The 14130-nt window shown below is 43.2% G+C and overlaps 1 protein-coding gene across 1 annotated transcript in view; it reads left to right on the forward strand.

Moving 5' to 3' along the window:
* The window catches only part of SAMD13 (sterile alpha motif domain containing 13), a 73396-nt gene that overhangs the window by 21734 nt on the left and 37532 nt on the right, over positions 1-14130 (forward strand). Inside the window, exons 2-3 of the mRNA XM_008139471.3 lie at positions 1386-1607; positions 7097-7181. Coding sequence (XP_008137693.2) covers positions 1386-1607; positions 7097-7181 — 307 coding nt within the window. The remainder of the gene's footprint in view (positions 1-1385; positions 1608-7096; positions 7182-14130) is intronic.

The raw sequence follows: 14130 nt of genomic DNA on the forward strand, positions 1-14130 counted from the left end.
GATAGAGTCCTGGTGCATGGGTGGGGGCTGGCTGGTCTGCCCTGAAGGGGGTCCTGGATCAGGGTGGGGGTCCCCTTGGGGGGCGGGGCTGGCCTGGGCGAGGGGCCTGGGGCAGTTTGCAGGCCAGCCACTCCCCCATCAGGGTGAGGGTTCCCGCTGGGGGCGGGGTGGGCCTGGGCAAGGGCTGATGGCCTTTTGCAGGCTGGCCATGCCCCCATCGGGGTGGGGGTCCCCACTGGGGGGGCTGGCCAGCCTGGTCGAGGGGCTGAGGGCCATTTGGGGGCAATTTGCAGACCGGCCTACCCCCTGGCTTTGTTCGGAAGGATTTCCGGAAGGTCTCTGGAAGGTCTTCCGGTCTAATTAGCATATTACTCTTTTATTAGTATAGATATACAACTTTCCTATGGCTTCTAGCCTAATCACAACCTTCTACTCAGTCTCTATCCCACCTGCCTTTTCCTTCCCACCCTATTCTTCCAACCCATAGGTTCTTCTTTTGGTTTTACTTAGTTTCTTGTTTAGTAAGGACTTACTCATCAGCTATTTCAAGGAAGTCCTTCACAGCAGGCTCCTCTTACTTTGCCCACCGCATCTGTCTGCAGCCCTGCTTCTCCCCACTCTCTTCCCCCCTCCCCCCACCAAGGTACTATTGGGGAAGGAAATGGAGAGTGAGTGGCTCCAACCTTGGTAGGTGCAAACACACACAAAATAAAACCCTGCATCTTGAGTTTCTCTCTGCCTAACTCAGTGTTGCTTTATGATTCTAATATTATGAACCGGTTAAATAAAAAGTTCTTTGTAAAGTGTAGAGTGCCTTACAATACTAGTATAAGGTGCAATTATTCACCCTCCCTTTGCATATCAGGGCTTCAACTGAGTTATTCTGTGAGCAACAGAATAGGCATTTCAAGCAGGGATTGCCACGTGTATGTTGGAGGTGAAGGGAGAGGAAGGCTCTAAAGAATATAAACTTGGCCAAAACCGGTTTGGCTCAGTGGATAGAGCGTCGGCCTTCTGACTGAAAGGTCCCAGGTTCGATTCCGGTCAAGGGCATGTACATTGGTTGCAGGCACATCCCCTGTAGCGGGTGTGCAGGAGGCAGCTGGTCAATGTTTCTCTCTCATCGATGTTTCTAGCTCCCTATCCCTATCCTTTCCTCTGTAAAAAATCAATAAAATATATTTAAAAAAAAAAAAAGAAAGAAAGAAAAAAAGAATATAAACTTGGCCCGGAAAATCGCTTTCTCGTTCCTGCCAAAACCCACTAAGTAAAACGTGGTATTCATCTAAAAAGCCCCAATTTTAAACTCTTTCTAGGAGTGCTGCCCTCCCCTAGCTCCCTGAAGGTTTTAAGTTCTTAAAAACGTCCTCCCTTACATTCACAAGGCCCCTTCTCCGGGCCCTTCCCCTCACTTCACTTGCAGGCCTTTCCCCTTCCTGGTGACCCCAGCCAAGGACCCCAGCCCTGCCCCGCCCCGCCCTCCCCCCGCGGAGGACTACAAGTCCCGGCGTGCCGCGCGCGCCCGGCCGGCTGCATTGGGGCTGGGCGCGTGGCGGCCACCGAGCTCTGCGCCGGGGAAAGCCTCCCGGCGCCGGCCACGCGGGGAGGTAAGTGATCCACTCGTGCTGCGAGGGCACTGGGGACGCTCCCGCCCTCTCCCCTCTCCAGTGTGAAAGGACACGAAGAAAACCACAATAAAAACCCTCCCTTGTCTCTGCTGTGCGTCCGGTGCCTCTGCAGCTTGTTGCACCCACGAGCGAGGAATCTGTCACCCTGGAGTGGACTGGAGGGCAGAAGTGTGCCCGGCCCGGCGGAGAGCGGGGCTCGCCGGGGGCTGCGGGGTAGAGCCCGCAGAGTGGAACCGGGTGGCGGCACACCCCCACGCACCCTTTCCAAAGGCAGGCTGCCCCGGGAGCCCCCAAACTCAAAGCGAACTGTTTCTTCTTAAAAGTCTTGGTCAGAAACTTTTCCCTGGGCCGCCGGTGCCACAAGCGTGTCGTTTGGCTCTCGGACAGCGCCGCTGGTCCCAAAGGCTTTCCGGGGTCCCCTCTCCTGCCCTCGGCCCCGCCCCCAGCGCCCCTCTCCAGGCCGCTCCTCGCTTTCCCTGGAGATGCCCTCGGTGTCCGGGGACCTCTGCCGCGCCCGGGGCGACTTCTCAGGATTTCTCCTGCAGCCCTAGGGCCCCACGTCTGCGCTCCGCGATGGGGGCTGGGCACTCTGGGGGCTGATTCCCCGACGGGAGGCGGGGGCGGTGGTTCCCCTGGGAAAGCGCTGGCTTTCTGGGCCCGGCTGCTCTCTCTGGGGGTGACTGCTGATCAATAAAAGAAGCCTAACCGAGGCACCGGTTTCCATCCCCTCCTGGCCAGTCTCCCCTTCCCCCCCGCCCCCCCCATCTGAGCCCATCCCCAAGTGTGCCCCAACGTCCTGCTCCAGAATCCCAGGATTAACGAAGGTATTTTAGCACATTCCATAATATCCTGGAACAGAAAGTCTTGTTCGTTTGCATCTATCTCACACCCTACACTTACACACACAAACACACCATGGACACTACACATTCTGTTGATACCACACACTACACACATCACAGACACAGTACACATAGCACAAATATTACATCCATCACACACATACATTGCTCACACATACATTACACATACCATTTATGCTACACACAAACGCCATACACACACTACACATCATTTTTATTAGCAGAAAAGAGGATAATATCAATTTGTTGAAGGGAATGAGGAGGAAGTGGGTGAGCCCTAGTACATATACTTATACCCACAAATGTCAGTTTATTCCAAAGGTAGAAACTAGCGGGTGTCAGAATTTAGAATGCCTTTTTGGCTCATTTTTTATAAAATGGGATTGATTTCCTACACCTTCGTAAACCCTTTCCCTTGTCTAACAGGCAAACTTTTGATCACAGCAGGCAAGATAGGCCGGGTGGGGGGAGGATGTCCCTTTCTATAAGTAGGAACAAATTCTTGGAGAATCTTCACAGAATCCTTCTTCCTGAGATTGTGTCTAAGGAAGAGTTGGGTGTAACTTCATTTTCTTTGCCTCTCCTTTCAAGAGTAGAGAGCGGAACCTGATTTTGTTCTGAGTAGTGGCAGGATAACACTGTCAGGACACCTTCCTTGCCCCCAGGACTCGTCGACCGGCCCTCTTCCATTTGAGTTTAGTTGGGAGAACAGTTCAGGAATTTCAATGCCAAACGCTCTGTAACATCTGTTAGTGAGAGAGTTGTCTAACTCAGAAGAGTTCATCATTTTGATCAGCTGTAGTAAAAGGACCCATTTGACTCACGCTCAATAAATGGTGCTCAAAGTATATACAAACACTTAGAATTTACCCCTAAATTATTGTTTGCTTTTTCAAGGGTTCAGTGGCAAAAATGGTTTGAGAGACAGCTTCCTCAGCAATGATTTTTCAAGAAGTTGAAAATTTCTAATATCATTCCTGGAATAAGTAAGAGAAAAAATTTGACTTTAAATGTCAGGTTCCAAATGTAGATCATAATTGCTGATCTTCTAGTTCCTTAAAAATTACTAAGGAAAAGGGTGAGCCACAGATTTCCTCTTAACTCTGCCTGGAATCTATTCAGTATTACAGCAGCAGATGACTCTTGGAAACTTGTATTCTCTCCCCTATCTTGAGTGGTTTTGTTTATATCTTGGCCTAAAAGTTTCCAAATATTGATTGGTGTTTATTTCAGTGGCAACTATGTGTTTCATGTCCGTCCGCAGCATGTTTGTGGAGTGGGAATGTTTATCTCTAGGGGGGGTTTCCCAAGCCAAGCAAGAGAACTGGGTAACTTCATCAAAACACCATGCCCAGTCTCTACCCCACTTCCTAATTTCCTGTTTGGGATTTAGGATGGTAGGAGATACTATGAATTTGGGGGTTGACACAATATTTTCTTTTTCATATGTAACTAATAGAGGACCAGGTGATCATCCTATATAATGAAGATGTAATATGCAAATGGTCGTTTCGCCCCAAGAAGCATAACGACTGGATCATGGATCAGCAGAAGGGTGGGGCAGCAAGCTATGAGGGATGGGTGGGGGGCGGGGGGAGCTACAGGAGGGCGGCAGCGAGCTACTGGCACACAGATTCGTGTGCAGGGCTACTAGTAGATAATAAGAGTTAATCGAATGTATGGAATTACACATTTTGTGCAACTGCGATAAACAGTTAAAACTAAACCTCCCAGGCACTGGCTGATGTGGCTCTGTTGGCTGGAGCATCCTTTATACCAAAAGGTTGCAGGTTGTATTCCTGGTCAGGGCACATACCTAGGTTGTGGGTCCCATCCCCAGTTGGGGTGCATATGGGAGGCAAACAATTGATGTTTCTCTCTCTCTCACTCTCTCTCTCTCTCTCTCTCTCTCTCCTTCCCTTTCCCTCTCCCTCCCTCCCTCCCTTCCCCTCTCTCTAAAATCAATAAACATATCCTCAGATGAGGATTTAAAACAAATTAAACCTCCCAGAACGAATTGTTTTGTTGGAGAATAAGGTTTGTTTCATTTGGAATTTTTGCTGATTTCATCTGGTAGGATGATTACTTCAATGAAAGAATGTGGGCGTTCTCAGGAGGTCTGGTCATCTACTTTGCATCCTCTGATATATGTTACTTCCTGCATAATGTAGTAAAAGGGTTTTCTGCTGGGCATTGCTTTCCTTATCCTCGCAAAGATTACTTAAAAGCCAGCCCTGGGAAATTTGTCCACAAGTGTCTATTAGGAAGAGAGAGTAACTCAGCGCGTGTGCATGTTCACTGCTTATAGCAGACCCTAAGCACCAGGTTCTTTCTGTTAATGTCTTTTCTTTTTCTCTCTCTCACGGGGGAGAGAGTTTGAAACATGACATGGATGTTCAGAACAACAGCACACACTTGATCATGCAGCACCAATGAAGGGGAGGGAGAAAAGAAAGCCAGTGAGACAGCTTGGTTTTCCACACAGGTGCAGGGAGAGGCTTTGGGGCCGGGATGCGCGCCCTCCCCGGCGGGGCGGGGCGGGGCGGGTCGCGGGGGGGCGGGGGCGGGAGCGCGGCCGCGGGCGGGGAAGGGCGCTGTCGCTTTAAAAAGGCCGCCATGAGCCGGCAGGCAGTTGGTGCAGCTCGTGTGCGCGTCCCCACGTCACGCTGGCGGCGCGCCAGCCTGGTGCTATTTCACGGTGTCAAATTGTCCCTCCTTGTTGAATTCCTTTGCCAGCCTACTTTGTGAAAGAAAACATTGGGGTTTCTTTGGCTGTTCTTGATAAGCCTATATATAAAAAAAAAAAATGACATGTTTTAGTTGCTTCTAGGTAGGTTTTTCTTTTTACTCTTCCACAAAAAAAAAAAAAGAGAGAGAGAGGAAGGAAAATATTAATCAGACAGTGTAGTGGGGTGTTACAGAGTATCACTGTGAGTGTTTTGTTTTGTTGTGTTTGCTGAGATGCTCAGAAAATGGTGACTGTGGTCCCAGTTTCCAACTGCAGTGAAAGCATTCTGGGGCGCGGAGCAGCCTCGGGGCCCTCCGCGCGGTGCGGTGTCTGGTCTGGTCATCTGGGCGCGATGCTGGCTCTCCTAGGAATGGCCGGAGGGCCAGCGAGGGCAAGTGTGAGTGCGTGTGTATGTGTGTGTGTGTGTGAGTGTGTGAGTGAGTGTGTGTGGGTGTGTGTGTGTGTGTGTGAGTGTGAGTGTGTGTGTGTGTGTGTGTGTGAATGAGTGTGAGGGTGTGTGAGTGTGTGTGTGTGTGTGTGTGTGTGTGAGAGAGTGTGAGTGTGAGTGTGTAGTGTGTGTGTGAGTGTGTGAGGGTGTGTGTGGGTGTGTGTGGTGAGGGTGTGTGTGAGTGTGAGTGTGAGTGTGTGTGTGTGTGTGTGTGTGGGTGTGTGTGGTGAGGGTGTGTGTGTGAGTGTGAGTGTGTGTGTGTGTGTGTGTGAGTGTGTAGTGTGTGTGTGGTGAGTGTGTGTGTGTGTGTGTGTGTATGTGTGTGTGGTAGTGTGTGTGTGTGTGTGGTGAGGGTGATCCCCGCTCACAGGAGTATTTGTGAGCCATCTACTTCTCTAACGGGGGCAGCCCCTGGACGCACCAAAGGATGCACTTGCCATGTCAGTCATCCCCGGGAAGGAGTGCCGAAGTGTAAAGTGACTGGAGAGGAATGTATTTAATTTATGGCTTCGGCTGCAGAAGAGCAAGCTCGTTTCAGAACTAGTTTTTTTGGGGGAGGTTTTTTTTTTTAAAGCAGTTTTGTTCATAGCTTTTTCATCTTGCTAATGGCATATTAGTTGCGGAGGGTTTTGTGTTGTGTTTTTTTGTTTGTTTGTTTGTTTGTTTTTCACAGTCCTTGTCCTACTAAACAAAAAGACAAAGTGATGGATGCTTTTCTATCTCCTTGAATGTTTTGGTGATTTTTTTTTTTTTTAACATAAATCTGATGAGCTGCCTTCCCTGTCTTACAGGCACACGCACACACCAGCACCGCCTTTCTGTGCTGAGGGCTATCTGACATTTTTGTGAGCTCCCAGCATGGCCATCTCACAGGGTTTTGAGGCTTTCAGTGAGAGTATTGTGAGGTAGGGGGAGACTTGCTGACAAAAGCGTTAAGTGCTCTTCGGCATTGCTATGAAAAAGAAAAAAAATACGGAAAGAGGGGGAGCGAACAAAACAAATACAATAAGAAAAAAACAAAGTGCAGCCCACGGTGGGAACGGGCAGGAAAAGGGGGATTGTTTTGTGGGTGTTTTTTTCCCCGACTTGGACTCATTTGTGAGTTGCAATGTCTTAAGTGAGAGCTTGCACCCAGAGGAAGCTGTGCCAGTTCACACAGAACTTGTTTTGAACAAGGATTCAATTTCATTTGCAAATGCTTATTGTCAAGGCAGGGAGTGCCAGCACAGAGGAAAGCACCCCTATCCGCCGCCTCCAGTTCTTTAGGTTTAATCACATCTCTCCAATCGCCGAGGGAACTGGAGATTTAAACAAACATACGTGAACTGGTGTGAAGCTGTAAAGGAAGCATTACGTTTCCGGTTCAGAATATATATTCTACTCTCACTTTCTAAGAATTAAACACAAGCTTTTCTCCCTTATTGATTAGTTGCTGAAGTAAAGGAAACCTGCAGCCTTCCCATGCTATCTGTTGACATGGAAAACAAGAAAAATGGCTCTGTCGGTGTAAAAAAGTAAGTGAAACTGGCTTGTGAGTTCTGCTTCTGCAAACAACAGAGGGACTTGGTTTCTATTTTTATACTCTTGCTTATCTACTACAAGACACTGTTGGGGGCTTGTACTTGGTTGGTCTACACTGGCCACCAGCCTCCCTTCTCCCCCTTACAAAAGTTGTCTTTTTCCATATTCCATTTCTGAGACAGGTGACCCAGACATCGAACTGTGCATAGAGGGTTAGTGGTTCAGGCTTTGGAACAGGGACGGTTGAGGATTTCAGCCCTGCATTCTGTGTATGGAAACAAAAACATCGAGCAGGCACACTCTGCCTCCCACGTTCACAGGCTACAACGGTGGGGGCAGGAAATGGAGTTCAAGTCTTTTAATTTCATTTTTTATTTATTTCCATGTCTTTTAAAATAAAATTACCTCTCTCAAAACTGAGAGCTATAATGAGGGAAGGACAAAAGCTTCAGCGAGAATACTAAGTTTTAACAACTTTCCTGTCCTAATTTTATGAACTTTTCTCTGGATGTGAAAGATTTCAGTGTACACCGTAGCATTCTATTTTAAGGTCTGTTCTCACATTTGAAATTGATTATATTTGCTGTGAGTTATATGCTTGATTTTTTTTTAAATAGGAAAATTCAGTTGCATTATGTAGCATATGCTGAAACAAAACAAAAGTTAACTCACAAAGATATCTGTGAGTATATGAAAAAAAATGTATATTCTCACTTAGGAATTATATTAAAGCTATAACCACTTCGATTACAAGGATAAAGTAAGTTCCAGAACAGTGTTATTTGTTTCATTTCTTTCCATGTAATTTAGTTTAAAAATGCCTTCATCTTGAGCTTTGGAGGGAACTAATTAAATGTAGTCCATAGAAGCTGTAATATCTAAATGAGGAAACCCTGTGCTATACGTGTTTATGAATGGAAGGTATCTTGTTCATTAAAGTTACTTTAACTTAATAAAAATGCTTTCTAAAATTCTCAGGTAATTCACCTATCAGTGCCCTGCTGCCATGCTTACTGCCATTCTTGAAGTTTTGGGTAGGTAGATGTAGAGGGAATGAAAGGAACAGGTGCTTTTTAATTATGTGTTAGGTCAGTGCTGTCCAATAGTACTTTGAGCATTGATGGCAAAGGTCTATTCTGTGAAGTCCATAATGGTAGCCACTGGCCTCCTATTAAAAACTTGAAATGTTACTAGGGTAACTGATGAATTGAACTTTTAATTTTATTCCATTTTAATCAATTTAAAAAGTTAGCTGCTTTATTGAAATATAATTGACATGTAATAAATTATATATCTTTAAAGTACAAAATTTGATAGGTGTTGATATTCGCATACACTCATGAAACCATTACAATTAAGGTAATGAATGTACCCGTCACCCCCAAGTTTTCTCATGATCCTTTGTATTCTTCACCCCAAACCCCACCATCCTTTCCTGCTCCGTATCCTCAGGCAAGCACCGATATGTTACTATAGATGAGTTTATTTTTTCTACAATTTTGTGCAAATGACATTTTTTAGAATGTACTTTTTTTTTTTTTTCCAGCGGAGGTGGGGCTCTAGTTTCTTTCACCCAGGATGATTAATTTGCGATTCATTCATGTTATAGTGTGTACCAATAATTCATTACTTTTTATTGCTGGTAATATTTCATTGTATAAATATATAATCGTTTGTTCACTGTTTATCCTTCCACCTGTTGGTAGACATTTGGGTTGTTTCCATTTTTTAGGTATTAGAAATAAAGCTGATCAGACCATTTGTGAACAGGTCTATATGTGGACATATGCTTTTATTTCTCCTGGATAAATATTTAGGAATAGAATGGCTGGGCTGTATGGTAGGTTTATATTTAACATTTTAAGAAACTGTCAAACTTCTTTTCCAAACTGGTTGTGCTATTTTATGTCCCCATCAGCAGCATGTGAGCATTCCAGTCTATACCCTCACAAACATGATTAGAAAATATTTTCTTGTATGTGATTTTTACTTTCATTCTCTCTTTAGTGTCCTTCGAAGTGCAGAAGATTTTCATTTTGATGAAGTTCAGTTTATCAAGTTTTTATTTTATAGATGGTGTTTTTAGTATCATATCTAAGAAGTGTTTACCTAACCCAAGGTCAGGAAGATTTTCTCTTATGATTTCTTAGACTGAGGACTATGATTTTTTAGTTCATGTTTGTATATGGTGTGAGATAGGAATAAAAGTAATTCTGTGGTGGTTGTTTTTTTGCCTGTGGATATCCCATTGTTCCAGCAATTGTTAAATTGTTTCTGCAATTTTGTTGAAAAATTAATTGATCATATATGTGTGGATCTTTCTGGACTCTATTTTATAGTCTATTGATAATTTTGTAGATATTTATGCCAATACAACACTATTTTGATAACTATCCTATATAATAAAAGCCTAATATGCTATGTGTCCTGTCATCCGGTCATCCGTTCAACCAAAGTGTAATATGCTAATGATATGCTAAGGCTGCTCAACCGCTTGCTATGATGTGCACTGACCACCAGGGGGCAGATGCACTGACCAGTAGGTTAGCTTGCTGCTGGGGTCTGGCCGATCAGAACTGAGCCAGTCAGGCCGGACATGCCCTGGAGCCCTCCCGTGGTCCCTCCCCAGCTGACCAACCTCTCGCATCCCTCCCCAACCCCAATCATGCACTGGTGGGGTCCCTCGGCCTGGCCTGCACTCTCTCACAATCCAGGACCCCTCGGGGGATGTCAGAGAGCCATTTTCGGCCTGATCCCACAGGCCAGGATGAGGGACCCCACTGGTGCATGAATTCGTGCACTGGGCCTCTAGTAGCTTTATAATAAGTCTCAAAATCAATTTGTGTTATCTACCCAACTTTATTCTTCTTTTTCAAACTTGTTTTGGCTCCCCTAGGTCCTTCACATTTTCATATGAACTTTAGAATCAGCTTGTCAATTTCTATTTAAAAAATGCCTCCTGGTGATTTGATTGGCATTGCATTGAATTATAGATCAAATGAGGGAGAATTGACATCTTAACAATATTCTGTTTCCCAACCCATTTTTCTCCACTTACTTAGGTCTTCTTTAATTCTTTCAGCTATGTTTTGTTGTTTTCAATGTGCAGGTTTTGCACACCTCATATATTTCACTACATATTTCATATTTTTATTCTATGGTAAATTGTATTGCTTTTTAAATTTAAATTTTTTATTATTTGCTGCTATCTAGAAATGCAATTGATTCTTTTATATCTACCTGTATCCCACAACATTGTTAAACTCACTTATTACTTCTAGTAGATTTTTGGTATCTAACATAGACAATTATGTCTTCTGAGAAAAGACAGTTTTATTGTTTCCTTCCCAATGTGGATGCCTTTTATTTCTTTTTCCTACCTTATTGTACTGAATAGGACCTCCAATAAAAAGTTGAATGGAAGTAGTGAGATTAGACATCCTACTTTTGTTCCTGATCTTCAGAGAAAACATTTAATCTTTTAAAAAATCTTTCTTTTTCTGTATGTCTTTTTTTGTCTGCTTTTACTTTTACTCTTTATCATTGATTTTTAAGCAATTTGATTATGAGACTCAGTGTAGTTTTCTTCATGTTTCTGGTGCTTAAAATCTGTGTGTTTGTTTTTATCTGTAGGCTTAGTTTTCACAAATTTGAAAAATTTTCAACCTTTTTTCAATTTTTATTTTGGTTTCCCCCCACGTCTCCTTTGGGGACTCCAATTATAGGTATATATGATCACTCAATATTGTCCCACAATTCACTAATGCCAATTAATTTTTTTGTCTTTCATCTCTGTGTTTCATTTTCGATAGTTTCTATTGCTTTGCCTTCAAGTTCATTAATACATTTTTTTCTGAACTGAATAATCTCTTGTTAATCCCACCCAATATATTTTTCACTTCAGACAATGTGGTTTCCACCTCTAGAGTTCAACCTGAATCTTTTTTCATATCTTCCATGTCTCTACTTATTATATTCAGTCTTCCCTCTAGTTTCTGAACAAATGAAATGTACTCATAATAAATGTTTCAATCTCCTTGTCTATGGATTCTGTCATTTCTCACTCAGTTTCAGTTGATTGCTTTTTTTTCTCTTTATGGATTGCATTTCTCTGCTTCTTTGCATGCCTGGCAATTTTTGTTATTAAAACTATACTAAATTGTAGTTGGCATCAATAGTGTATTAGTTTCTGCCCGGCTGGTGTTGCTCAGTGGTTAAGCATTGACCTACAAACCAGGAGGTCATGGTTTGATTCCCGGTTGGGGCACATGCTTGGGTTGTAGGCTTGATCCCCAGTGTGGGGCGTGCAGGAGGCAGCCTATCAATAATTCTCTAATTGTTGATGTTTCTGTCTCTCTTTCCCCTCTGAAACCAATAAAAATATATTTAAAAATAGTGTATTAGTTTCAGATGTACAACATAATGATTCAGCATTTGTATACCCTACAGTACAACCACCACACTAAGTCTAGTAACTATCTGTCACCATACTAAGTTATTACAATATTATTAACTACACACATTCTCTTTGCTGTACACTACACTTCCATGCCTTGTTTATTTTATAACTGGAAGTGTGTACTCCTTATTCCCCTTCACCTTTTTCATCTATCCCTTTACACCTCTCCCCTCTGGTAAGCATCATTTTGTTCTGTTTCAATGAATCTGTTCTTGTTTTGTTTGTTTTGTTGTTTTAAATTCCATGTATAAGTGAAATCATATGGTATTTGTCTTTCTCTGACTTATTTCACTTAGCATAATACCCTTTAGATCTATCCATGTTGTCACAAATGGCAATATTTCATTCCTTTTTATTGCTGAGTAATATTCCATTATATATAAATATATACCACATCTTCTTTATCCATTCATCTGTTGATGGATACCTAGGTAGCTTCCAAATTTTGGTTATTGTAAATAATGCTGCAATGAACATATGAGTGCATATATCTTTTCAAATTAGTGTTTTTATTTTATATGGATAAATACCTAGAAATGGAATTGCTGGGTTATATGGTAGTAATTTTTAATTTTTTGAGTAAGCTCCATACTGTTTTCCATAGTGGTGGCATGCCTGGTAATTTTTATTGAATATCAGTATTGTGAATTTTACCTTGTTGTGTGCTGGATATTTTGTATTCCTATAAATATACTATTTTTTATTTCAATAAATCTTTATTGTTCAGATTACTACAATAGTTCCTCTTTTTTTCCCCCATAACTCCCCTCCACCCGGTTCCCACCCCACCCTCTGCCCTTATCACCCCCACTGTCTTCATCCATAGGTGTACGATTTTTGTCCAGTCTCTTCCCGCACCCCCTACATCTCTTTCCCCCTGAGAATTGTCAGTCCATTCCCTTTCTATGCCCCTGATTCTATTATATTCACCAGTTTATTCTGTTCATCAGATTTTTTATGCACTTGATTTTTAGATTCACTTGTTGATAGATATGTATTTGTGGTTCATAATTTTTATCTTTACCTTTTTCTTCTTCCTCCTCTTCTTAAAGAATACCTTTCAGCATTTCGTATAATACTGGTTTGGCGGTGATGAATTCCTTTAGCTTTTTCTTATCTGTGAAGCTCTTTATCTGACCTTCAATTCTGAATGATAGCTTTGCTGGGTAGAGTAAACTTGGTTGTAGTTTCTTGCTATTCATCACTTTGAATATTTCTTGCCATTCCTGTCTGGCCTGCATAGTTTCTGTTGAGAAATCAGCTGACAATCGTATGGGTGCTCCCTTGTAACTAACTAACTGTTTTTCTCTTGCTGCTTTTAATATTCTCTCTTTGTCTTTTGCTCTTGGCATTTTAATTATGATGTGTCTTGATGTGGTCCTCTTTGGATTCCTTTTGTTTGGGGTTCTCTGCGCTTCCTGGACTTGTAAGTCTATTGCTTTCACCAGGTGGGTGAAATTTTTGTTCACTATTTCTTCAAATAGGTTTTCAGTATCTTGCTCTCTCTCTTCTTCTGGCACCCCCATAATGTGGATGTTGGTACGCTTGAAGTTGTCCCAGAGGCTCCTTACACTATCTTCATAGTTTTGGATTCTTTTTTCTTTATGCTTTTCTGATTGGGTGTTTTTGCTTCTTTGTATTTCAAATATTTGACTTGATTCTTGTGATCCTCTAGTTTGCTGTTGGATCTCTGTATATTATTTTTTATTTCAGCCAGTGTATGCTTAATTTCTAGTTGGTACTTTTTCATATCCTCAAGGGTCTCACTAAATTTATCGGCCTTTTCTAGAAAATTCTTGTAAAACCTTATAACTGTGGTTTTGAACTCTATATCCAGTCATTTGCTTTCCTCCATTTCTTTTATTTGTGACCTGTTTCTTTGTCTCTGCATTTTGGCTGCTTCCCTGAGTTGATAGAGTGACTTTGAATGCTGGGTATCCTATAGGGTCCAGTGGCTCAGCCTTTCCAGTTACCTGAGGTGGACACTCTTGGTGCACCCCTTTGTGGGCTGTGTACACAGTCTTGTTGTAGTTAAGCCTTGGTTGTTGTTGGTATCACTGGGAGGAATTGACCTCCAGGCCAATTGGCTGTGAGGATCAGCTGTATCTACGATGGGAGAACTTCTGTGCTGGAGACACCCTTATGAGGCAAGATTTGCTTCAGTGGGGCTTTGGTGCTCACTGAGTCTGCCCCCTGAGGAGTTGTAATCTGGATGGTCCTACTCTGACCACTGGGTACACTGGCTCTTGGATCTCCAAGGAGGTGCTAATTTAGCCTCTGCCTGAGGCCACCCAGCAGGAGCTATGGAGAGATCTGCAGATTCCTCTTCTTTGTTTGGGTTTTGGAGGTGCCCAGATGAGGCCCAGCTGTGAAGCAATGCAAGTTGCTGTGGGGCCTTGGGCCTTCTTTTGGATGTTCTGGGTCTCACTGACTCAGCTGCAGTTTGTTAGGTAAGTTTAGTTTTCAAAGGACCAGGCCATTCT

The sequence above is a fragment of the Eptesicus fuscus genome, chromosome 9 (genome assembly GCF_027574615.1).
Source record: "Eptesicus fuscus isolate TK198812 chromosome 9, DD_ASM_mEF_20220401, whole genome shotgun sequence".
Taxonomy (NCBI): Eukaryota; Metazoa; Chordata; class Mammalia; order Chiroptera; family Vespertilionidae; genus Eptesicus; species Eptesicus fuscus.